At 40.5% G+C, this 26993-nt stretch overlaps 2 protein-coding genes and 1 non-coding gene across 4 annotated transcripts in view; 2 read left to right on the top strand and 1 right to left on the bottom strand.

The window, feature by feature from the left end:
• The window catches only part of FAM185A (family with sequence similarity 185 member A), a 63140-nt gene extending 60693 nt beyond the window's left edge, over positions 1-2447 (top strand). For both annotated transcript variants that reach the window (XM_053608551.1, XM_053608554.1), the window contains one exon: positions 2297-2447. In XM_053608551.1, the coding sequence (XP_053464526.1) occupies positions 2297-2389 (93 nt within the window). In that variant the 3' untranslated portion in view covers positions 2390-2447. The remainder of the gene's footprint in view (positions 1-2296) is intronic.
• FBXL13 (F-box and leucine rich repeat protein 13) overlaps positions 1-26993 on the bottom strand; it is a 266364-nt gene that overhangs the window by 2637 nt on the left and 236734 nt on the right. Inside the window, exons 19-20 of the mRNA XM_053608560.1 lie at positions 15546-15680; positions 6037-6200 (exon numbers count right to left, since the gene is read on the bottom strand). Coding sequence (XP_053464535.1) covers positions 6037-6200; positions 15546-15680 — 299 coding nt within the window. The remainder of the gene's footprint in view (positions 1-6036; positions 6201-15545; positions 15681-26993) is intronic.
• Positions 17202-17308, top strand: LOC128560536 (U6 spliceosomal RNA). Its single transcript, XR_008373033.1, has one exon. It is a non-coding gene; the product is annotated as a U6 spliceosomal RNA (small nuclear RNA).

A 26993-nucleotide genomic window follows, 5' to 3' on the forward strand; every position in this document is an offset into this window, starting at 1 on the left:
CAGTATAGATAAGAAAAATAGGGAGTGAATAGGTGGACTACTCATTGAATGTGATGTGATGGGACAGAATCATGCCCAATGGCATGTGCCTTTTTTTTTTTTCTTTTTTGAGAAAGAGTCTCACTTTTTCACCGTAGGTAGGTGCCATGGCATCATAGCTCACAGCAACCTCAAACTCCTGGGCTCAAGTGATCCTCTTGCCTTAGCCTCCCAAGTAGCTGGGACTATAGGTACCCACCACAATGCCTGGCTATTTTTTAGAGATGAGTTCACTCTTGCTCAGGCTGGTCTGGAACTCCTAAGCTCAGGCAGTCCACTTGTCTCGGCCTCCCCCAGTGCTCGGATTACAGGTGTGAGCCACTGCACCCGACCAGTGTGTACATTTCTTAAATTGGCTTATTCCTTTGTCCTCTGCCCCCCTTACAGTAGCTCTTGGTGGTGAGCACTGTGCTCCATCACAGCCACAATCAGCTTCAGTGAAACTAAACATCAGTGGGTCCCTGAGCACTAGAAGAGATGCTGACTGACTAGAGGGGAGCAAAGGATCAGGTCTCAGACCCTCCCCCAATCCCATGCTCAAGTGCTGGAAGGCTAAGGCATCCTCCAGTCTGGTGTGTCTCTAGGGCCTATTTTAGTCCTACATGATTTCATAGCAAGGGTGGTCTTGGATGAAAAACTGAAAATCTCAATCTGTCCTGGGGAAAAGCTAGGATTAATTTTAGAAGCATTTGAATGCTCGTGTGGACTGTCCCCTATTCTACTTCCCTAACCTTCAGAGAACCCTTAGCCCCTGAACTCACTGTCCTCGCTGCCTCACCAGGACCTTTGTCATCCTCACATGGACTAAGACTCAGCACCTTGCCAAGAGAACAGATCAGCATGGAGACTGCCAATAAGTTTTTCAGAGTTCTTTATCACAGTATCCTATGTAGCTATAAAAAGAAAGATGGGGATGTTGACTCCTCCACGACAAGCCAGGGTACATTAGCTATATAGCTATAAAATTCTGAAAAGTATGAGGTAATTTGAAAATATAGAAACTAAATGCTCCTTCCAGAAACAGACAGATATCTCTCCCTCTCCCTCTCTCTCTGTCTCTGTTTTTAATAGCTTCTTGCTCTAGTATGGTCGACACATAGGAACTAGGAAGTACTGAAAAGAAAATATATCCCTGAAATATCACCTAATCCCAGTGAGAATGACCCACATCAGAAATTCCCAGAGTTACAGATGCTGATGCAGATGTGGAGAGAGAGGGACACTTTGACACTGTTGGTGGGACTGCAAACTAATACAACCTCTTTGAAAAGAAGTATGGAGAATCCTCAAAAAATTCAAATTAGACCTCCCATTTGATCTCATTACTAGGCATTACATTCCTAGTATCATTTTATCATAAGGACATTTGTACTAGGTTTTTTATCACAGCTAAATTTACAATCGCCAAAGCATGGAAACAACCTAACTGCCCATAAACTCAAGAATGGATTAAGTATATGCATACCATGAAATACTATTCAGCCACCAAAAAGATGGCAACTTCACATCTTTTGTATTAACCTGGGTGGAGTTGAAACACATTCTTCTTAGTAAAGTATCACAGGCAGGGAAAAGCAAATATCCAATGAACTCAATACTAATATGAAGCCAGTAGATGATCTAATTCATGCCCACATAGGAGAAAACCTTAATTCTATTCAAGTTGGGGGAGGGGAACAATGGAGGGGAATGGAGGAGAACAATGGAGGAGGGACTTGGGGTGCTCCCACTTAGTGGGCACAATATAGGGATATATGGCACACCTTTTGGGTGTGGGACACAACTACAAGATGGACTCTGCCTAACAGATTCAAATATTGTAACCTGATTGTTTATACCCTCACATTAACCTGAAATTAAAAAAAAAAAAAAAAGTAAATATATGCTTAGGAACCTCTGTGTGGAATCTTTTGAATATGTTCCCTTCTGCCTTGGACTAAGTGACTGCAAAACCTTGTATGAAATGATTCAGGAATTGAACCAGTCTATGCTTTAAGAAAGGAGTAATGGTGGTGGGTCATCATTACTCATTTCACCCAGTGAGAGGTTTCTTTGTATCGTATAGATACAGTGATCAGTAGATCAGTGATTTTCAAATATGATAGGTCACAAATATTTGTTAAATATCATATTGGGTGGTTAATGATAATGCTGTACTGAAGTGTGTGGTTTTTGTTTTTGGTAAGTGAGAAGGGATTCCAGGTTAACTCTGTAGCAGCACTAATTGCCCTCATATTTCCTTCTAATTCCTGTGTAGACAAAGAAGGGGAGTGCTGGAGCCACCACAACGATTGCTAGTACCCAGCAGCACAACAGCACGTGTCTCCCCTCATTGACCACATCTCTTTGATGTCAGCACTTTAAAAGAAGTCAAGAATCTACAGACAGGGCGGCGCCTGTGGCTCAAGGAGTGGGGCACCAGTCCCATATGCCAGAGGTGGCGGGTTCAAACCCAGCCCTGGCCAAAAAAAAAAAAAAAGAAAGAATCTACAGACAAAAAAGCATCATAGTAATGATTAAGATCTAGGTATTTGTGGCATGTTCTGCCTCTGATTTGTGACTTTGGGCATGTTATTTAGGATGAGGCACCAGTCTCCTCATCCATTTTTATGGTGGTAGAGTATTTGTGAGGATTATATAATATATGTAAAATAGGATTTAGCACAGTATATGCCAAATAATAATTGTCAAATAGCATCATGCATTCACACTAGTAACAGTAAAAGTCAGCAGCCCCAGATCAGAAAGTGTTGACGCTTCCCATGAGCTGGAGAGAAGAACTCTGACAAGAATTTTATTTGCCAGCAACACAGACATTTCAGGGTACCTGGGCAATAGGAACTGCCTGAGTTTATGCTTCTGGCAATTGCTAAAGAAGGCCTTCAAAGCAGCTTTATACTGTTATTTGAGGCTCTGAAATAGAGAGCTTTCTAAGACTAAGACTTTCTCTACTGGGCTCTCGAGGGATGAAAGTTTGGGGCTTCAGACACAAAATATCAGAAAGTTTCCTTTACTTTTTGCTAACTATAGAATTAATTCTTCTTCAGCTTCTCCTAGGTTCTTTAGGCCCTCTTGGGTCATAGAGGCCGTGTGGGGGTCTCTCTCCTGTCTCCTACCCTTTCTCCCATGGCACTATCTTTCTTGCTTTCTGTCAACGAGCACCCTAAGTTGAGTGGCTGTCTCACAACTGCTTCCTTTACAGGCAGATTTTCATGTCATGTTTTATGATCATAGATCTTACTTATTCCTCCTTAAAATAAAGGAGACTTTATTGCATGTCCATAGGGGTTTCTGGGGTCACTTCCTGGGAGCCCTGCAGACTCTCGGGTTGACAGAATGACAGATATATCTTATCTTGCAAAGGAGCTACAGCCAATTTGCTCATTGACCCAAAGTTTGCTGCTCTTCTGGTTCAGGTAGCATGGGCTGAGCAGACTTCTTTGATTAGCAAAGCTGGTATATTTTCTGATTCCATTGAGTATGAAGGAATTTATACATCAGTTTCTTGTGAAGCTGTAATTGGATTTTAAGGGTTGCATCATACAAAGTTTTCATGTTCAAAATGGAATCAGATGTGTACAGTCCATTGCTTTGGGAGTCAAAGTTTTTGAGCCTCTTTCCAAGCAAGAAAAATCTCCCTTATCCCAGAGGTTAAAGGTTCCATTTTACCCAGACAAGACAAAACCACTGCAATTGAGGGAACCAAATTAGCCCTACATAGACGGTGAACATAGTTAAGGGACTGAGATCTTTGAGGGCTTGAGTTTTGATAGGTCCACCTACAATGATCACTCCAACTCCATGAAGGATGCTGGTCTACAGCCCCTTGAGATACCCCCAAAGAGCTGCATGTGGCTAGGACTTGCCACTTCTCTAATGAAAGTTTAGAGGCCCAGGTATCTCAGGAGCCCCCTTATTGATAAGCTGCACCCTCTCCTAGATGTTGGATGTAAAGATAGATGTTTCTGGAGTCTTACCAGTCCAAACACTGGGACTTTCCAAGCCATTCTGTAGTAAGAACTATCCTTTCCATTGCTAAACAAAGAGTCAAAGGATTCTAGGCCTATTTCCTGCTGGAGCTGAGCAGGTGTGGAGACTCTGGGGAGATTAAAAGGTGGTGGTGTGGCCTCTTTAGACAAATAGATGTGCAGACCAACTCAGCCCCCACTAGCCATTAGAGCCAAGTCTCTACCTACTTTTGAGGTAGGCTTCTTAACAGAAGACAAACAGGCCTTTTGGCTGTCCTGGCTTTAACAGGAGGATTATTCACACACCCTGCTCGTTAATTCAAGTTTTGCACTGAGGTTTGGGGACAAACATCAGCTAGGAGCAAATTCTTACTTTGCCTTGTTGGTTTTCTTTGCATAGTTTTTATTGAGCAGCCTAGCAAAAGGACTGAGTAGTCAAAGGTAGGATTGGATATTTCTGGGTATCATGGATCTCCTTGACCAGATATCACACTAATCACACCTCAGCATCCCACGTGTCTCAGTCCACGTGTTGCTGTAACAGAATACCATAGACGGAGTAATTTAAAAAGAAATTTATTTCTGAAAGTTCTGGAGGCTAAGAAGTCTAATACCAAGGTGCCAGAAACTGGCCAGGGCCTTCTTGCTGCATCATCCCACTGTGGAAACCAAGGTGGTGGGAACAGAAGGGGGCCAAGCTCATCCTTTTATCATGAACCTACCAGTGCAACAACTAATCTAATTCCATAATAATGGCTTTAATCCATTCATGAGGACAGAGCCTTTGTCACCTAATAATCTCTTAAAGGCCCCACTTCTCAACACTGTTGCATTGAGGATTAAGATTCCAACATGTGGGCTTGGAGAATATTCAAACCATAGCATCATACCATGATTAAGTTCAGAGAGACCATGCCAGAAAGTCTCCATTCATTTTGTCTAAAATCCCACTTTTAGAAGTTCAATAATGTTACCTCCCATAAATAGTGATTGGCAAAAATGCAATCAAAAGGCTAGATGCTAAACTCTTTGGAATAAAACGTTATTCGTTCACTGATTCACTGTCACCTTGCCCAAAGTTGGCTGTTTAATGAGTTTGGCAGAGACTCCTAGGTCTGATTTCATGGTTTTGTTCTTTAAACAAGATTAATAATATTCACATGAGAGTTATCTGCAGACCTATCACAAAGGGTCTTCAAACATTTTCAAGGACCTGCCCCTTGTCTCTGACCCAGCTTTAGTTGGCTGCCTTTCTCCCTACAGGCCTGGGGTCAGTAAGAGTTGCTGTTTCACAAGTAATTTTTTTCACCCTTTTTTTCCCTTCTTTTTCCATTTCTTTCTTTCTTTTAGCATATAGCCTTGGATCCGAAAGCATTTTCTTCCTCATTCCTCAAGTGACCAGAGCTCATGGTTCAGCTCATGCCATGGCTATTTAACTAAGAAAGTTTCTCTGTGAAATCTATAAGCTTAGACCACATTAATTCTTAATATTAGTTTATAATCTTAATTCTTAGTATCAGTTTTCCTAGCCTGTAAAATAGAGCCTGACCTTTAGGGAATAGTCAAGGATTCTCATGTTAAGTATTTCACAGGCTACTTTAGCAGGTCAGTTAAAATGCTGGTACATTTTTGCCCTCAGTGAAGAGGGAAAAACTTAACTGTGAACTTAATTTGAGTTTAATCAGATTATTTTCTTAACCTCTAGGGAGGATGACTAAATAGACTATAGTATGAGAGATGAGTGGAGGAAGAGCTAGAGGTAATGTTACAGGGAGCAGAGGTAAGGTGTTGGACACCTACTTGGTCTAGGAAGGTTAGGTGCATAAAGTAGAAGGGCTACTGGAAAGGGGACATGAACCACAAAGATCATTTTAGAAGAGAGCATCCTTTGGTTCAACTCAAAATGTTGACTTCAATTAGGCAAAAAAGTTGAATGAAACTTCCTAACACTGAAAACCACTAATGCCATGGCCACATACATATTACTCAGAAAAGTAATTGAAAACTACTTTTATATTCAGGTACATACTTGGAAATACGTCCGCAGTATTGCATCTTAAGGATCCGGAGTTGTTTGCAGCCTATCTGAAGGGCCTGAAGCATTTGGTCAGTAAGCAGGACACAACCAGAGATATCCAAAATGTGCAGGTAATGGCATTTTGCTGATAACATCTCTATCCCTGAGTCAGTAATCTGAACACACAGCCAGAACACACAGTATTGGTTATTCAAATAAACACCATCTCAGGTAAGAACAATACCTTAGTCAGTTCAGGCCATTATAGTAACATAATATGGACTGTGCAGCTTAAACATCAAACATTTATTTCTCACAGTTCTGGAGGCTGGGAGGTCCAAGATCAACATCAAGATACCTGCAGATCTGGTGTTTGGTGAGGGATTTGGTGGCATCCCTCCTCCTCGTATGCAGAGTCTGCCTCTGCCTTCTCCCTATATTCTCACATGGCAGGGAGAGTTCTTGCCTCTTCCTCTTCTTACAAGGACAAAGCCTCATCATGAAAGGTTCACCCTCATCACCTCTTCTACACCTGTTTACCTCTCAAAGGCCCCACTTCCTAACAGTGTCACACTGGGAGTTAGGGTTTCAGCATAGGAATTTTTGGAGGACACAATCATTCAGTTCCTATCAACAGAAATCAGGATACTTGCAGATTTTTTCACCCAGCTTTCCCATGATGGGTTTGTAGTTAAAGTTAGTAGTTTAACTGTTTCCAAATAATGTCAGAACAATAAAATGTCTGCCTCAAGTGGCGCCAATAGACTTTGTGATTTTGCTGTTATTTTCTTTTAGGAGTCCTCTGGTTTGGATGGGAAGCTTCATCAAAATTTCTTTAGTAATGCCTGTCACACCAATATGAGCAGCTCATGAAATGCTATTGAGCTGGGATTTGCCTTTAAATGTAAAATCCCCTCCAAAGCACCATCAATTTAGAAACATATGTTTGTGTCTCAAAACTACAAAATACATATCCCCTGAAGTTAACCTGCAGACAGGATCAGATTCCTATGAGGAGTCTAGACATCTCTGATGGATTGTATGTAAGAAACAAGGAGTAACCTGGAAAGGATAAGTAGGTAAGACAGATGTTTAGAAGCAGGGGAGAAGGAAGAGAAGAAGCCACAGAGACTCATGAATCCCTTTCTGAGAAATTCTGCCAGGGTTCCAACATCTCACAGGTTTTCCCACATGTCCTGGGGAGGCAATTCAAGTAAGATTATTTCACTTACTCAGGGTTTAGCTTTAGAATTTATAGCTGAGCTGAGACTTGGTACAGAATCAATTAGATTACTCTCCCTAAAGGAATTCTTTTTCAACTGGATTTAATTTCTTATTTTAAATGTTTGAACATTCTAAAATACATACGTCATGAGACTGGGCTCTTGTTTTTAACATAAAGTTAAGAGAATTGTGCAGTGAAGCCCTTCAGTTTGAAATGTATACTTTTTCAGTTTGGGAAAATAGATGTTGTCATTGTCTAATCATGTCCAAATTCCAGAACATGCTCAGGACCAAGGTTCAACATTGCAAATCGTTCTCAAAAAAAATTCTTCAGACATTTCTGTCGTACTAAGTGGGTCTCTGAGGATCTGTTGTCATCAAGGGAAAGGAGCTCTCAGACTTGTAGAGGAAATGAAGGACAATTAGGGGACGGAAAGACCAGGGCAGGTGGAGCTCAGAGTGGTAGGTTTGGTTTGATACTGGGAAAGCTGAAAGGGGGCCTGACAATTCCTAGAGATGTTCAAAAACTGAGGTGACATTGTTGGGATTTATGGATCGAGGGCTGGGAACCAGGGATGGAGATGGCTTGGCTGCATTCTCACTACCAGCTACAGGGTTGTGCTCCCAGCACAGGGATTATGTTACTCCCCACGCAACTACCTTTGATTCTCTGAAAAAAAAAGGTTTTGGTCTATTTCTTAAATGAAGTTATTTTATATTTTAGAAATAATATAAGCACATTACCAAAAAAAAATTGGCAAAAATAGCAAAGGAAAACAAATTCATCACTTTAATTAACATAACTACTTGTAATATTCTGAAGTATTTCTTACTTTCTCCATTCCTAGCCCCCCATTAACAGAATTGTATATATAGTAATTAAATTAATTTTGTATCCTACAGGTTTTTTTATTTTTTTTTTGTAGAGACAGAGTCTCACTTTATGGCCCTCAGTAGAGTGCCGTGGCATCACACAGCTCACAGCAACCTCCAACTCCTGGGCTTAAGTGATTCTCTTGCCTCAGCCTCCTGAGTAGCTGGGACGACAGGCACCCGCCACAACGCCCGGCTATTTTTTGGTTGCAGTTCGGCCGGGGCCGGGTTTGAACCCGTCACCCTCAGTATATGGGGCCAGCGCCTTACCGACTGAGCCACAGGCGCCGCCCTGTTTTTTTTTTTAAGAGACAGAGTTTTGCCAGATTGCCCAGGCCGGCTGCAAACTCCTGGGCACCTCAGCCTCCCAAGTAGCCTCCCACTAGGCAGGCACTACCATGCCCAGCTTGCATTCTGCTTTTCTTGTTTTTACTAAGGCATTTCCATACTACTTCACCGTCATCATACTTATAATCTTTAGTAGTTATAAAATGTTTGATTTAATAGACACAGTTTACCATTCTTATATTTCTGGTCATTTCAGTTACTTTCAAGTTTTTACTATTTAAATAACATTTTGATGATTGTGTTCATGAATGTAGTCTTCTCCAGATTTTGAATTGTTTCCCTTACAATAGATTTCAGAAGGTGTAGTTAATGGGGTATGCCATGCTTTGAATGTTTGTCCCCTCCAAAATTCATGTTGAAACTTAGTCCCCAGTGTGGCAGTACTGAGAGGTAGAGCTTTTAAGAGGTGGTTGCATCACAAGGGCAGCCTTCATGAAGGGAAGGATTAACTGATTAAGAGGTTAATGGTCTGCTGGGTTATCATGGGAGTGGAACTGGTGGCTTTATAAGAAGAAGAGAAGCCTGAACTGCCTTAGAAACATACTTGACTCTCTGGCCATTTGATGCCCTGTGCCACCCCAGGACTCTGCAGAGTCCTCGCCAGCAAGGATGCTCTCACCAGGTGCTCCCCCTCAACTTTGAACTTTCCAGCCTCCAGAACACATTTTATTTCTTATAAATCAGGTCTTCTGTCATAAGCAACAGAAAACAGATCAAGACAGAGTATGACTATTTTTGTAGCTCTTATTTACATATTTTCACATTGTTTAACAAAAGGATCATACTCACCTATCATGCCATCTGCAACATAAGAACTGGTTTCACTGAACCCTGGCCACTCACTGGATATTACCATTAAAATTACATAATTTGGAAGGTCATAAATGGTACTTCAAATAATGTTTTGACTTAGATTTATTATGTCAAATCTTTTTCCACATTGATTACTAATAGTATTTTATCTATTTTGAATCCCAGCTCTGCCACTATCTAGTTGTGTGACAAGAGACAAGTTGCTTAAATTTTGTGAACTTCGGTTTACCCTTTATAAAGTACTTACCCAAGATTTGCCATAGGATTAAATGAGATAATGTATGGAACTAGTGACTAGCATATAGTAAGCACCCAATCAATAATAATAGTTATAATTATGATTATTCATCTCTTTTATCATTAATCTATGGGATCTGCTTTTTGTTTTTGAAGTAAGAGCTCTTTACACAAAAGAAAGCTTGACTGTTGTCTTTCATGTTTGCTGAATTGTGCTGTTGTTTTTCCCCACTGTTAGTGCTTTGATTGTCTTGGAAGTCAAGTAATTTCACTAGCACTAGTAATGATCCCAAGAAAAGAAAACCTCCTCAAAGATGGGTAGCAAGAAAAGGATCTAAATAGGCCACCAAGTAAACTATTGGATTAATAACAATTGGTTTCATGATATATTAACTAATAAAAATTTATATGCAGGAAGAAATGGCTTACTTTGAAGATTAGGCCAAAAATGGGTGCCCAAATTTTTCTTTAGCTTTTTGATAAGCCTCTGAATCTTGGGAGGGCTTTCAAATATAGTAAAAATATTTGGGATATATTTGCAAGAGAAAGAGAGGTTCTTGGGAAATTATCTTCTTGAATATTAGGCTATATTTGGCTATTTCTTATTTTATTCTTTTTATTTATTTGTAAGAATATAGCTGTGGTAGATTAAAAATGGCCACAAATACTCTGCAGCTACTCACAGCAAAAAGTAGACTCTGTTTTCCCACCTCTTGAATCTAGGCTAGCCTATGACTTGTCTTGTGACCAAAAGAATGCAAAAAAGTCATATTCTTCTTCTAAGTCAGGCCTCGAGAGGCCTCGCAGCTGCTTCTTTGCCCTCTTGAAATGTATTGCTGCCCTGGGAAAAAGCTCGGTTAACCCGTGTGAGGATAAGACAACATACAGCAAGAAGAAGCTATGGTAGCCTAGGCCCCCTTGGCCAACCAGCTCTACATGCAGCCAAGAGATTACTGCAGCTACATGGGCAACCCTGGGTACAACCACTATCAGAAGAATCCCCCAAGACAAGTCCAAATTGCTGGCTCACAGAATTGTGAGCAAACAAAATGATGGTTGTTAAAGTCACTGAGTTTTAGAGTGACTGGTTATATAGTAATAGATAACTGACACATTAGCCATGTGCCAAGAATCTCACCTTACGTAATATATGTGCCCATCTGTAAAATAAGAGTAATTCGAACAAACAAAACTATTGTTAATGCTCATCTCCCAGTGCCATCAAGGCTCTGAAGACATTTCTGATGATAAATTTTGGGGTAAATTTTCACATTAATATGAAAGAAATTCTGTGCATGCCCTGGGGCTTTCTCCCATCCCCTTCTTAACTGACAAGGTAGTGTAGCTATACCTGCACCCAGGACCTCAGGGCTCCTGGGAGAGCAGTGAGGCTTTGTGACCTAACTCATTCACCTTCTCAGATATATTTCACCTGCAAGACGGTTGGTTGGGTGGCCTTGGACCCACCTACTTTTCTCCCTTTTATAGCCTGTCATTCCCAAGAATAACTATAGAATATTCTAGGAATGCAACATCCTGAGATGGGGTTTGGGATCAGGTGCTGGCTGGAACAGTTGGCTGGGCTGTTCCATTAACCCCTAGAAACAGGATGTCCTTCAGTGCTTTAGCTCATTGGGTTTTATGGACTCCAGGCTATAAAATCCAAGGTGGGCTACTTGCCAGAGTCCCTCAGCTGTGGTGAAGGGGACCATGCACAGCTGAGACTTGATCCACCTCCAGCAGCTTTCAGGAGCCTTAGGGAACTGGCTCTTGACAAGTCCTGTGCCTTGCTACCAACATATAAGTATCTGTTTCATGTGACTTGTTGCCTATAAGTGCATTCTGTCTCAGCAGACAAGCTGGGAACCAGTGCTCAGTGAACCTACAGAAATGTGATTCTAAAGCGTGGGTTTGTTTTAGCTTTCTTATCTCCCTCTAGGGTGCACTATAGAAACATTTTTTCATTATTGTTAAGGGATTCACTTTGATTTTTCTCATTTCCCTCCTCCCTTTTCTTTCTTTTCTTTTCTTTTTTTTTTTTTTTTGTAGAGACAGAATCTCACTTTATGGCTCTTGGTATAGTGCCGTGGCATCACACAGCTCACAGCAACCTCCAACTCCTGGGCTTAAGCGATTCTCTTGCCTCAGCCTCCCGAGTAGCTGGGACTACAGGCGCCCGCCACAATGCCCAGCTATTTTTTGGTTGCAGTTCAGACGGGGCCGGGTTTGAACCCGCCACCCTCGGTATATGGGGCCAGCGCCCTACCGACTGAGCCACAGGCGCCGCCCCCTTTTCTTTCTTTTTAACCATTACTAAGTCCTCCCTCACTTCAACATCATGAGGTCAAAGATGACAGTGTTAAATGACAGGGCCTTGAGCACTGCTCAGGGCTTTGAGCTGGACCCACAGCAACCAGCTTTTTTCCTCCACCCTTCCTTGGCATTTTAGTGCTGAGTACAATGAGGTCACAGTACTACTGACTGACCTTGGAGGTGAGGTGCTTGTAGGAAGGAGCTGGCTTTCCAAGGACGGATAAAGTGACCGTTCAAAATTCACTAGTGGCCTGTTGGGAAACCTGGCATAGAATGATAAGCCAGACACCAATGTGTTTTAAGGCTTATCAAAAGCAATGTAATTGCAGCGACTTAGATGGAACTACAGACCATTGCACATGTGCTCTCTAATAACTGGAAATTAAACAGTGGGCACATATGAGCACGAAGAAATATAAAGGACATTGGAAGTCAAGAATGGGGGAGTGGAAGGATGTGAGGGGTAAAAGCTCACCTATGGGGAACAGTAAACACTATTCTAGTGATGGGCACATTAAATCCCCAAATTAAGCCTTATACAAGGTATCCATGTAATTTATTTTGAAATTAAAAATAATATAAAAAATACAAAGAAAATCTATTTTTTTATCTCTAAGAAAAAGCAATGTAAGTGGAATATATTAGGCTGGGCCACAGCCTTATGACCTCTGGGTGAGGTGAAGTGAGGTTAGTTGAGGAGCATTCAGATTGGCCCAACTAATGGTCACCACATGTTCTGAATCAGGATGCTCATCTGATGCACAGTCTGACTAGAACAATTCAGACAGTAAAACTCAACCCTTTTACTCCTTTACATCAGGACTCTGAAACCATCTACTCCCCTCCCTCTTTCTCCCCCTAAACCTTGCACGCAGGGTGATATATTTCATGACACATTCTCTGTTAACATCTCCCTTAGGCTGCAAAACAGTATCCACTGAATAGTTTATGGAAGGAATTTCCTCAGCTGCTTCTTACCTAAAAACAAAACCAAAGCAAAACAAAAATCCTATGCCCTATTTTCTATTCTCACTGGAGCCTCTCCTTTTCTCATTTTCCTACTTTCTTCTTTAGAGCCACTAAAAAGCCTAGTCTCTGTCTGTGCCTGCTTTATGGCCAGGACAGCTGCCAGCAAACCATGTGCTGGCCATGTGTCCATGTGCTAAGAAAGCAAGCACCCCTGTGAGCTCTCCCTGTTCAAGCTGCAGAGTCAGCTGGTCGGTGCTGCTGGCATGCTAGGTTCCCTGACCTAGGGGATGCTGTCCAGAAAGACATCTGGTTTCCCTAGTTCTAAACTAGTATATTATTAAATAAAACTAATTTTGCTGTGAACGTAGTGGCTTCATTTTGTCCTGGCTTATCATTGTCTTTTCTCCTACTGTCTTCTTGTCTTTGTTACAGCACAATTAGCTGTGGAAGATTCAGGAGGTTCTAGCATCACTCTTAATCCTGTCATCCTGTCCACAAACTAAACAACATAGAAGCTGAACTGGTAGACTAACTATAGAGTGTAGGGAATCATAAGAGTCAGGGTGATGCTGCAGTAAATAAAAGCTTATCAGTCTGCACAAAAGAAGAGAATGTGGTTGTTCATAAACTTGGAATTTCTGAGGATTTTTTAAAAAACTTTTTTGGTGTTTTTTTCTTCCTTCATAGTTGCTAATGCTAAGTTTTTCCTGTAAATTTGTTTTGGTCATTATCTTCCACTTTAGAGACTTGCCTCTTCTGTCTGGTAATCCTGGACTCCCTGTTCATGATTAATAATGAGGGACTAAACACTGACTGGAAGGTCTGAATGCATGGCACGGGGCTTCTCTACGACAAGCTTAGCGAAGGGTGGTCAAGGGGGTTATTTGTTGGGAAAGCTCACAATGTCCATGTTTTTAGATCTTTTACGTGGGTGAGTCAGAGTACCCAGACAAGAGGATGTCAATTTGTTACCTAGAGGAAAAGATCTGGCATCTAAGTTCTGAATACTGAATTGGAAAAAGAGCTTGAGTGTCTCTGCACTCAGCATTTAATCACTTAATTGGCCGAGAAACCCTCTGGTTTACTATGTCTAGAACAGTGGGTCTCCATCAGGTGTGATTTTGCCACCCAGGGAACATTTGGCTCTATCTGGAGACTTTTTGGCTGGGTATAGAGGGTTAGGTACTCCTGACATGTAGCAAGTAGAAGGCAGGGATGCTGTGAACCGTCTACAGGAAAACCCTCCACTACAAAAAATTATCTTGTCCAAAATATCAACAGTGTCAGGGTTGAGAAATCTGTATTTAGGAAATAAATGTTCAGGCTTTTGTTTGGGATGGGCAGGGACAGTCACTCAGAAGTGTGAAGTAGGAGAAGAGATTTAGTGATCTATGTACTTCTGCAGAATCTTTACTCGGTCTTCCTTATTTTAGCCCCCCTCTTAACCCAGCTCAGAGCTACCTAGTACTGCCAAGTTTGAATCCTCTGGTGTAAATCAGATTTTTTTTTTTCAGCATTCTCTACTATTGGCTTAGGATTCAAAGCTGTCTCTGATCTGCTAAGTTAGTCCATCTATTTGCAAGCTTCCAAAATGTTGTTGTTCTTGTCTCCTCTCCTGTTTTCCTTATTCACATGGGCCCTCACTCTTCATCTGCAGTTTTGTTAGGGTTTCAAGAGGAACAAAATCATATATGTATATTGAATCTGCCTTAGTACTCCAGAACCCAAGTCCTCTATTTCTTGACATGGATATCTGTTCATGATATAGTAAAAGAAAATAGGTTACAATATACTACAGAAAATGTATTTGTATTGCTTTTTAAAAAAACAAGGCAAACCATAAGATTCCTATAAATATTTACAATCTCTTTGGACATAGAAAAAATTCTAGAAGAATAAATATAAAATGCCAATAATGGTTATGTGTAAGTGGCAGAAGAGTGGATTTTTGCTTTAAGCTTTTATGTGGTTCAAATTTTTCATAATGAGTATGTATTTCATTTGTATACAGATATCAAGAAAAAATATCAAACACTTGACAATAAAACAGAAGATGATTATATATCCTTGCATTGTCAAACTGGAGCATTGTTTAACAGAGCCACCTAAGGAATTCTGTAGGAAATCGTGCCTTTGTTTGACATACCATTTACTGTTAAGGTCCCAACTCAATTAAGTTACTGTTAACTCGTTAAATTTTTGTCCAGGAGAAATACAAATTATTTCTACCTAGTAGAAACTAACCCCAAGGTTGTGGTTTTCTTGCCTTGTAGGACATTAACCAATTTTAGATCTAACCTAACAATCATAATCCAACATTCTGTCATCAGTTCCTATAAATACTAAGTTCATCAGATGCTTTACGCCAGTGGTTCTTAACCTTCCTAATGCCACAACCCTTTAATACAGTTCCTGTGGGTCACGACCCGCAGGTTGAGAACCACTGCTTTACACACTGGCTTTATCACTTTGCTGGTTTTCTCATTAATGCATTAAATAAATCTTTAACACATGTTTATATTTCTTTGAGAATTACGTTCTTAGCTTTTGGAAAATTCTACTTTGATACAAATGAAGTCACAAAACTATTTCCAATTTGGACATAGAAAAAATAATCTAATAATTACTTCAAACATGGCAAAGAAAACAAGCTCTGATGAATGCAGCCCCTCGAGTGCTGTCCTCCCTGCGTTCCCTGGAAGTGCTTAAATTGGGCATGTCTGAGCTCTGACTCCTGCACATACCTTTGGACAGCCAGCAATGATGAGAGACGTGAGGTTAGTGCAGTAAATGGCCAATGCTTTAATAATACCATCTGACAGCCGGGAGCAATAAGACACATCCAAGTGTTCCAAGGTCAGAGAGAGTTTGCAGAATGCCTGCAAAGAATTCCAAGGGCAAAGGTTTTTTCTTTTCTTTTCCTTTATCTTTACTCAAATGTTATATGCATCTAGAGCCATTTTACCCATAGCAGCTTACTTAATATACATTTTAGTCCCTGAGATACAGATTTGACATATTGACACCAAAAAAGGGGAAAAATATTACATCCAATGTCTTTACAGCAAAAGATAATCACACACCAACCTAATAGCTTAGTCATATTCAAATTCCTGCTAACAAAATTTTAATTTTCCTGAAGTTAGCTCTAAGGAAATCTTACTTGTAGAGTCAGTAATGATACAGCCAAGTGAGTGGAGAAAGAGAAACCTGGAGGTAAAACTATATTGCAAACACTTCAAGGTAGACAATGGAATATAATGTAAAGATCACACATTATTTGGACTCAGACAGACCTGAGTTTTAATTTCATTGCTTCCATTTATTACCTCTGAAATCTTAGTAAATCACTTGGCTTTTCTGAGCCTCAGTTTCTTCTTCTTTAAATTAGGAAAAATTGTATCTACTCTATTGCATTGTTTGGAAATGCCAAAATATTCATCTGAAATTTCTAGGGCTAGAAAGAGGCCTGGAAATAATCGTAAATTCTTCCCTTCTTAATTTTCATTGTACTTTTCATTTTAAAAAGAACTGAATGATAAGAATCCATGAGGAAATAACAGTTAAAAGTTTACAACTCAGCAAGAACAAAATGATTCACAAAAGTAAACATGACAGTCATTGTAAAAATATATTCCTAAAGCAAGAGCGGGAGAAATTGGAAACCATACCAATTCAAGATAACATTTAAAAGTCCCTCCTTCAAATTTTAAGAATGACAACTATCTAAAATGTGTTCAGATATTCTAAAAATTACGCCTCCCTATGAAGCAGCTCGCATTCTTAGAGTACTAAATTAGAGACCTTAGTAAATGATAGTTTACCACTCACTTTAGTTATAAATACTAAATTAGTGTTACTAGCAAGATACTCCCTATTTATATATAAATTCGGACGTCCGTTTGACTTCATGTCCTTTCCTCTCAGGACTGAGAAAAGGACCTGGGCTACATGGCCATCTGGATGACTTCCGAGGTATAATCGCCAGTTGGCTTCTCTTCCACTGCTTATGCCAAATTTCTCTTGTCTTAGCCCTAAGGAAGACTGGAAAGAACTGGTTAGCCAGCCATTTTCTTTAGCAAGTTAACAGAATAAGGAAAATTTCCAGGAGGGGCAGTTTAGCATAGTAGATAAGACTAGACTATGGCATCACACAATAGGTTCAGAAGCAGGGCTCTGCCACTGTGTGGGTTACTGAGTCTCTCAAAGCCCATGTCCCTGTGGGCAATAACAGGATAACAATATCCATAGCAAATGGTGGTTATGTGGATTACATCAGGTATAGTTCTAGAAAAAATTGATTCTCTGATTATCTATAAAGTTCTGTATACAATGTTGACAGGACATATGCACACTGGTGAGTGCTTGGCACATAGCAAACACTCAATAAGAATGAACTAGTGTTTACTTTGGCAGCACATATACTAAACTTGGAACAATGCAGAGATGATTAGATTGGCCCCTGCTCAAGGATGACACACAAATTTGTGAAGCGTTTCATTTTATTTTCCCAGTTAGGGAGAAACAATCCAAAAGATCTATTGTACAACATGATGGCTACAGTTAAACAATGTATTTTATCCTTGAAAATTGCTATTCACTGCAAAAAAATAAGTATGTGAGGTAACAGATATGTTAATTAGCTTGATTTAACCATTCAAGTGTATACATATCTCAAAACATCATGTTATACTCCATAAATAAATATAATTTTTGTCAATTAAAAAACATTTACATTCATTAAAAAGAATAAAATGTGGGTGGTGCCTGTGGCCCAAGGAGTAGGGCACTGGCCCCATATGCCGGAGGTGGCAGGTTCAAACCCAGCCCCCACCCCGGCCAAAAACTGCAAAAAAATAATAAAAATAAAAAATAAAATACATGTTAACTATTATTGGGATTTGCATATGACATCAACAATATTAATGATATTTATTTGTATTGTACTTTGACAAAAACTAACATACTAAAATACTAAAAACTAAAATAGTTATTTAACCCTAAATCATCTTTCCCTGGCCACCACAGCCAACAGTGATTCTGCCTTTGATCTCATCCAGAACTTGTCTTTTTCAACTGATTCAGCACTTACTGTATTTGACTCATGTCTGTACTGTGACTACCTTTGCATGGAAATCTGTCTTGTCTACAAGCAACCAAGTGATGGCAAAAATTGGAAGGAGTACCTAGTCGGGAGGCAGGCTGGGTACTGGAAGTAATCAAACAGAGGCAGCAGAGGCCCAGGGTGCCACAGGGAATTTCCCTTTGAATGGTTGGCATCAGGGGGCTTGAATCTCAACTTGCAGATTGAATACACTTTTCTTTTCTTTTTTTTTTTTGAGACAGAGCCCCAAGCTATTGCCCTAGGTAGAGTGCTGTGACATTACAGCTCACAGCAACCTCAAACTTCTGGGCGTAAGCGATTCTTTTGCCTCAGCCTCCCAGGTAGCTGGGACTACAGGCACCCGCCACAAGGCCTGGCTATTTTTGTAGTTGTCATGTTGTTCGGCAGGTCCAGGCTGGGTTCAAACCCACCAGCTCTGGTATATGTGGCTGGCGCCTTAGCCACTTGAGCTACAGGCGCCACCCTCAATACACTTTTCATTAAGAATGTAGTAAGTATTGTCTGGAACTATGCTAGCTATTCTATCCCTTTTCTAAACATTATATTTACAACATAGTGAGTTCTCAATAAGTACTAATCCTCCAGAAAATTAAGAAGTCTGTTTTAATAATGAAGTCTTGTCTTATGTTGCAAGAAGCTGGATGACATTGTTTTCAACTTAGAGAATGGATAGACTTTGAGGAACCAGAAAAAATTTGAAGGAATATTTAAACTATAAGAATAACTTCTTGAAAGATGAAACACATTTTAAAGGAAGATTGAAGACTCTTAGCATCTGAAAACCCTTCTCAATGGCATTACCAACGTCTTAGATGGCTTGAATCAGTTCTACTTTATGTCTTTTTAGATGCTATAAGAGGGGGTGGTGCCTGTGGCTCAAAGGAGTGGGGCACTGGCCCCATATATGGGAGATGGTGGGTTCATAACCCAAAAAATGCAAAAAAAAAAAAAAATAGATGCTGTAAAAGACCATGAAGCCAAACTTTCTCAGAAGTTTTAAATTAAAAAGTAACTTTAAAAAATGATTACAAGGTCTAACATACATTCATGGTAGCATTCTCATCCAGGGAAAATCTGAGGCACAAAGATTGGTCCAAGTCTTTATGCTAAAATCAATTGCAGATCTGAGAACTAAAGTCAGAACTTTTCCTGTCTTGTAATTCATATTTGTCTTGAGAGAGATATAAATCATATTAAGTACTTAAGTCTACAGGCATGTTTCAACATATCACTCTGAAATTCTGTTTTTCCCTTACAGATGAGATTATTATATGCACTTCTGGGTCCAGTGGTGTAGAATCACACATATATCAATGCTGTTGATTTTTTTTTCCTGGAAAATGCTGCGCTAAGCTCTTTCCAAGTTAAAATCTTTTTTAGAAGATGGAGAGAAAATGCAAAAATTATAGCTTGGCTTCTTTCCCACGTATCAGCCAGTTTTGCTGTGGGGTTAACAATGTGGAAGAAAACTTTCATATCTCACAGTGAGTTAAATCCTTTTTCTCTGTCTTCTGAGCTGAGTCACAGTGCAGGGGCTTCATGACCACATTCCTGAATTGGGTATGTATAGCAGACGGAGTCCACTCACATTTATTGACTATCATAATAATAGGCTTTTGCTGAAATCCTGATTTAAACCACCTTGACAGATGGCAGCTCCTGGCCTTTAGAAAACTTGCTTCCCGGTGCATATCATAATATCATCTCTGAAGTATTTGCCTCATCAGGTCCCAATTAATTCTTCTGCAAAATTGGAGGTTTCTCCCTTTGTCTGTTGATAATTCTGGAAAAATCTTGTGCTGTCAAGAACATTTTCCATGATTAGGACCATTTTTGGCTGCTTCAAAGGCTAAAACACAACTACACAATTTTAATTTATAACCCAGTTTCTTAGGCCTCATGTGTCGCATGAGATGCAGAACTACACTCTACCAAAGATGGCCTTGTGCCCACCAGAACAAGAGCAGGTGGGTGTGGGCCTGGCCTGGGCACCAAAACCAAACTCTGCAGAGCTTGGGGGTTGCACCCTCCTGCTGAGATGCCACTCCAGCATTCCCACCTCCCTTCTTTCCTCCCTCCACCTCTCCCCCAACCAGGGAGACCAGGTGAACAAGGCTTAGCTAGAGCCCAACCTCAAAGGAGCCCACAGGTTTTAAATATGGAGAGGACTCTGTGAAAGAGAAAAGGGGCAAGGCCAAGGCACCAAAAAGAATTTAGAATTGTGATATACAAGTGAGTTTATTTTTCTAATATTACCTCTAGTACGTTTGCTTGGTACCACTTTATGAACAAAAATGTCCAAGCTTGTAATCTGGCTGGCATTTAATACCTTATAACAGAGGATGTTAGATAATCAAGTCTATAACATCCTGACTAGGTGGGAACCACTTGTATACTTTATCACTACACAACATAAAAAGACCAGTGTTAACTGACAGATAAGGTCAGGTGGGAACCTGTGACCTTCCAAGTCTGGAGTTGGTTGTGCCTCTTCTTCTTCACCAGCACTTCCACATATATCCAGTGTCCATGTGTCCCTATCAGTCTATGGGAACACAGCAGATTATGAAAGATTTGATATAAAAGGCCTTTGGTCTAGTTCTGGCAGTGATAGGATTTTTGTTGTTGTTGTTGTTGTTGTTGTTGTTGTTGAATGAGAAATCTAAATACAGATAGTACAATGATCTTTCCTGGAGCACTGTGCTAGGTTTTTCCTTTTTTTTTTAGACACAAAGTCTCACTCTATCGCCCTCGGTAGAGTGCCGTGGTGTCACAGCTCCTGGGCTCCTTACGGAGTTCAGAATCTCAAGAAACAAAGCTGTCTCAGCCAAAAAGAGGTCCAGACATGGTTTTTGATGTATTCTTATTACAACCAAAGACAAGCTCAAAGAAAACAAGAGATTCAGATTTCCCCTGGCTGCGGATGGATCTTTCCTCAGAGGACCTTTTTTGAGAGTTATGTCTTTTACTAGAAAGATGTAAATACTTGATGAAGAGTTATGAGGGTTACATTTGATGATGGATAGAAGAGCTTTGAAAACTATTTTTAAAACAAACATATAAATGTTGTATATATAAGTTGACCTCTCAAGGAACTGTAACAAGCTGGTCAACATATAGAGGTAGTCAATGTGAGGAACTAGGCCTACTGTACTTATACATACATGTTGTGAGTCTTCCTTTTTTTTTTTTTGCAGTTTTTGGTTGGGACTGGGTTTGAACCTGCCACCTCCAGCATATGGGGCCAGTGCCCTACTCCTTTGAGCCACAGGCACACCCCATAAGTCTTTCTTTTTAATCCAATGTTTCTATTAATACAAATAAAGCAATTGTTTCAAGAAATCTCTAAAATTTATTTGAAAGAAAATGTAGAAGTCTTTTACAGGTTTCATCTTTTAGGCATTATCTCAATAGAATATTTATTTCAAAAGCAACTTAATCCAGTAACTCTTGATAGGGAAGGCAGTTTAATCCAATGCCTCTTTATAGAAAAGATACTAAGATTCCTAAAAATTCACTCTCAGAAATAGACATATAAGATAGAACATTTTAAGACAAAGACTTCCCTAGAGCATGTCACATCTGATACAAAGAACACTGCTTAAAATCTTAAGTGCCTTGGATTCTAATCTTTTCAGACTGGCCACCTGATGTAGTTGCTCCAGGGGCCTCTATGAGATAAGGACAGACAAAATTACTTCAGCAGTAATAATCAGCCTAGAAGAGTTGATGGGATTCTTTTTTGCATAGCCAGCCACCTCACTTTTTATTTGTGGGGGAAGGAGTTTCTTATTTTTTCCAAAGAAAATGGCAACATAGAATTTCTATTTTAAGGACACCATCCTATGGCTTCTTCTATTTAAGGATCTCTAAGAAATAAGGAGTTCATGAATTGTCAGTGGTGCTCTGACCTTCCTGTTTAAGACATAGTAGAATAAAAGATAATCTAATCTAGGGGATCTAGTAGAAAAACACAGAGCCTGAAATATGAAGTTGTGTCTGTCTGACGTTGAACAAGTCATTTAACCTCAAATTTTTTCATCTATAAGAGGAGAATGAAAATAACTATCTCGGGCGGCGCCTGTGGCTCAGCGGGTAGGGCGCCGGCCCCACATTCCGAGGGTGGTGGGTTCAAACCCGGCCCCGGCCAAACTGCAACAAAAAAATAGCCGGGCGTTGTGGCGGGCACCTGTAATCCCAGCTACTTGGGAGGCTGAGGCAAGAGAATCACCTAAGCCTAGGAGTTGGAGGTTGCTGTGAGCTGTGTGACGCCACGGCACTCTACCAAGGGTGATAAAGTGAGACTCTGTCTCTACAAAAAAAAAAAAAAAAAAAAAAAAAAAAGAGAAAATAACTATCTCATAGGCTTATTGGAAGATGGAGGAAAATATATACTCTGGAAGCACTTGGCAGATACAACACCCTAGAGCAACGGTTCTCAACCTGTGGGTCGCAACCCATAGGAACTGTATTAAAGGGTCGGGCATTAGGAAGGTTGAGAACCACTGCCCTAGGGGAATGCTGCCTTTTGTGCATCAATAGTGAGCCAGGGAGAATCTGGAACAATCCTGCCTGCTTGCTACTTTAAGATCTGGAAATATCACCTTCAATGTGAGGAAAGCTTAGGTTGAAGAAATACAGTTAACAAAATTTAATCAGAATTGATAGAAAGGGTTATTAGAAATTGTAATATGGAAAAATCATAGCTGCTGTGAGACATGCCGCAGGCATTCAGTTTCTGTCAAGTGAGGTACAATGAGAAAAGCCCAGGCATGTCACACAGAAGAGGAATCAAAAACAAATCGGCCACTTAACTAAAGAAGAATAAACTCGTACTATTGGTAGGAAAGTGGAATTCTGGTGTTTCTTTCCCCTGCTTTGTTCTTTTTGTCTTCAGATAATCTGACAGGTTTGGTTTAACTTTTGACAAGTTTTCATCTTATGTAGGATAAACTAACATTCCAGGAGAAGTTTAAAGGGTGGGAAAGGCCCCCTAAGGATTATCTTCCTTTTAACACATCTTACAGTTCTGCTCTGCTCTGTGAACGCTCAACATGAAAATACACCTTCCTTTAGCAAGGTCAACAGTGCCTTGGTTCTCCAGTGGGAGTGGGCAAGAAGCCAAGACTCAGATGGGGTAGTCTCAGCTTCAGTTGTTTTTCAGACAAGAAAACAGGGCACCCATGATTCCAGTAACCCTTGGAACCTTACAGACTATTGGGAAATGTCGAATCTCACTTCCTTTGAAATCTAGCAAATTTCTAATTCCTTTGAACTCCCTCTAAAGTTGGAAGCACATCAGTGTTAGGAGCTCCAGAGAATACTGACCTTATTTATTCTGCTGACAGACTTTGAAGAAAGAATAATACCCAGGCATCTTGGCAGGAGTTTGTCTGTGACTCCAAGTTGGTTCCAGGTGCCTTGGTTCTCCTGGGGTATGCTGTTCTATTACAAATTTTAGGAAATCACCTTTGGCACGGATAGCCATACAGCATAGATTTCTGTAGCAAAGCTCTTAGTTACTCCAGGTTTTGCAGAAGTTGTTTTTTCCACAAGCTACCAGATATGCACCCTTGCCCTAATTCCACACAAAGGAAATCCTTGGTTTCCTCTCCTAAGACCCTTTAAAACAATTCTAAACCCATGACCCTCAGGGATCTTCACCATAAGTAATTTAGTCGATTATTTGCTAACAGTAACCTGGAGTATCAGATGAGAAGACTTTCTTGAGCAATATGGCCAAGAGATAAAGGGCCCAGGGTCCACATGTTGCGTCTCCCGATACAGGAGATTTCAGAGCTTCTGCTGCAAAAAAGGCCAATGATTAAGGCCATTTTGGAAAGGAATCTTCCGTTTGCAGCTTCTATTGCAACCCATAAATAAAAACCCTGGAGAAAAGGTGGAGTTATTGAAATCTCATTCTTTGATGATTCCTAAATGACTTAATCTCAGAAACCAAATAGAAATCAATGTTTTTTGTTTTTTTTTTTTTTAACTTGTTGGTGTGTGGAACCAACACATCTAATCCATCTTTACCATTATAGGTCAGTTTTTGCCCAAGGCTATTGAAATCAGTTTTGGTTGAGCAGTAGGTGGTGAAGTCTATCACCTGGTGAAAATGATTGATAAAAACTTTACATAAACAATAATTTGTAACTATTATAGTTCGAAAGTTTAGTGATTCATACTAAGTATTTAAAATCAGAAAAGAGGCCATGCAAAGTGGCTCACACCTGTAATCCTAGCATTCTGGGAGGCCAAGGCAGTGGATTGCCTGAGCTCAGAAACCAGCCTGAACAAGAGTGAGACCCCATCTCTACTAAAAATAGAAAAATTAGCCATCATTCCTGAGATGCCTGAGTTCTAGCTACTCGGGAATCTGAAGCAAAAACATTGCTTGAACCCAAGAGTCTGAGGTTGCTGTGAGCTATGATGATACCATAATACTTTACCTACGGAGACAAAGTAAGACTTTGTCTCAAAAAAAAAAGGCTCGGTGCCTAAAGCTCAGTGGCTAGAGCACCGGCCACATACACCAGGGCTGGCAGGTTCTAACCCAGTTCAGGCCTGCCAAACAACAATGACAACTACAACAAAAATATAGCCAGGTGTTGTGGTGGGCGCCTGTAGTCCCAGCTACTTGGGAGGTTAAGGCAAGAGAATTACTTAAGCCCAAGATTTGAGGTTGCCAAGAGCTATGATGCCACGGCACTCTACCGAGGATGACATAATGAGATTCTATCTCAAAAAGAAAAAAAAGTCACTGGCGAGCAATCCAATTCTTAACTGTTAAGATACATCAATTCCAACCCTTCCTACATACTAGAGACAAATGTCCAGAACAGGCCGGTCAGAGGCCATTTTGGGGGAGGAAGACTGTGACAGGACTGTTGCTGAATGAAGTAAGTACCCTGAAGTAAGTAAGTATCCTGAAGTAAGTACCTGAAAGTAGCCCTTCTGACTGAAGAGTCCATGTAGATGTTCCACACTAGTTCTAAAGGTGTCAATTCTCCAACATGGGTAGTCCAGGGCACAGGACTAAGAACTTTGAGGCTTCGGTTCCCACTTAACAGTTTCCATTTAACACTCTGCCTGAGCAGCCTACATCTACAGAACACTAAGCCTACTGAACATTCCTGGGTCAGACAAAGCCCAGTGAACTGCAGCAGATCTTGCTTGGTGTTCTCCCAGCAATGAAGGAATTACGGCTGCCCCTCTCAGTCCCTTAGCCTTAATCCCTCCTCTCTAACTCCCTATTTGTGAATCATAATAAATCTGTTACTAAAGCTCAAGTAAAAAGAAAATAAAAAGTTTACAATCTACCGTAATAAATAATGTGTGGTTAAAACCCACCAATTAAAGGAGAGAGGTACTGGCAAGGTGGCTCACGCCTGTTATCCTAGCACTCTGGGAGGCTGTGGAGGGAGGATTGCTTGAGAGAGTTCAAAACCACCCTGAGCAAGATCCTGTATCTACTAAAGAGCAAGATCTCATATCTACTAAAAGTAGAAAAAATTAGCTGGGCATGTTGGCACATGCCTGTAGTCCCAGCTACTCAGGAGGTTGAAGCAAGAGGATCACTTGAGTCCAGGAAGTTTCAGTGAACCAGGATGACACCACTGCCCTCTAGCCCCAGCAACAGAGTGATACTCTGTCCCAACAAAAAAGGTGGCAGGGAGAGAAGGAACATGTCATCTCAAGTATTAAGCAACGAGGACAAGATAAAGGGTCTCCAAAAGAAGGGGTCCTAAGAATGACAATGAAGGAAGTAGAGGTTCTAGCATCTCTATTGCTGCGTATGCTCCATAAACAAAAGTAGTCAGGTAACTTTGTGATTGTCAGAGCATGACATTGATCTAGGTTACATCCTTAAAATCCATCAACGGCAAGCAAAGCTGGTTTTTTAAGTAAATCCTTAAGGCCTTTGTGACTGGTCTTTGTTAAAAAAAAAAAAAATCCATCAATGGTGCCATTTGCAAGATACTAGTAAACCAATTTGTGAATAACATTAGCCACAGTCAAGGCAGAAAAGGTACAAAAGAGCTTACAAGACCAAACCACTACCACATGCTTCTCCTTTTCTTGTATGGTTATAAATACTACTCACTGCATTCGTTTCAGGGCTTTAAAAAGCACTTCTGTCAGAGATATCTTTCATAATTAATAAAAGATAAGAGGGGCCATATTTGGGTATGGAGAACAATGACAATTATCTAAGTCTGAATCTTTCCTTCCCCTTCATAAAATTTACAGAGAGAATAAATAAAATTACACAGTAGACATACATTCAATATTACTACTAGAATTAAGAGAACACTACAGCCTTCAAATTACTTGAAGTCAAGTAAAAGCAGAAATGAATTCTAACTGAGCCTCCTTTGCCTGCCTCCAGCTGCCACAAGCCTACAGAGAGAATGGGAAAGGGGACGGGATGCTTAAAAGACTGCCGTAAGAGTAGAGGAGTAAAGAGAGCTTACAGGAAACACAGACAAACTCACTCTCTCTATGGGAAAACGAAACTTTTTCCCTATATATTCACACCACTCTCAATACTTCCAGAACATTCCACTTCCAACACCAGATGTGTATTTTCCCACATGAACAAATTCTCTGATACCACCTTAGATGTCCTACAGTTCAACTCAGTTATGACACTAACCGGAGTTAGTGTAGACCCCACAGGCTAAGAGCTCAGTACCAACAGATTGTCCCCATTTCAGATGCCAACCACTAATCCCAGTTTTTCTCCTATACTTCTGAAGGATCAGCAACAAATTAGGATTCCTGTACCCACCTCCCTGGGTTTGATAATTTGCTAGGACAGCTCACAGAACTAAGGGGAACAAATTTACCAGTTTATTATATATGTGTAATAAAGGATAGGATAAGGGACACAGATGAACAACCAGATGAAGTAGGACATACAGCAAGGTCTGGGAGGTTTACTGCAGGAACTTCTGTCCCCAGAGAGTTGGGGTGCACCACCCTCCTGGCACATGATTATGTTCGCCAATTTGGAAGTTCTCCAAACCCCATAGACCAGGGATTTTTGTGGAGCCTTCCTCAC

Source organism: Nycticebus coucang, chromosome 11, assembly GCF_027406575.1.
Source record: "Nycticebus coucang isolate mNycCou1 chromosome 11, mNycCou1.pri, whole genome shotgun sequence".
In the NCBI taxonomy this organism is placed as follows: Eukaryota; Metazoa; Chordata; class Mammalia; order Primates; family Lorisidae; genus Nycticebus; species Nycticebus coucang.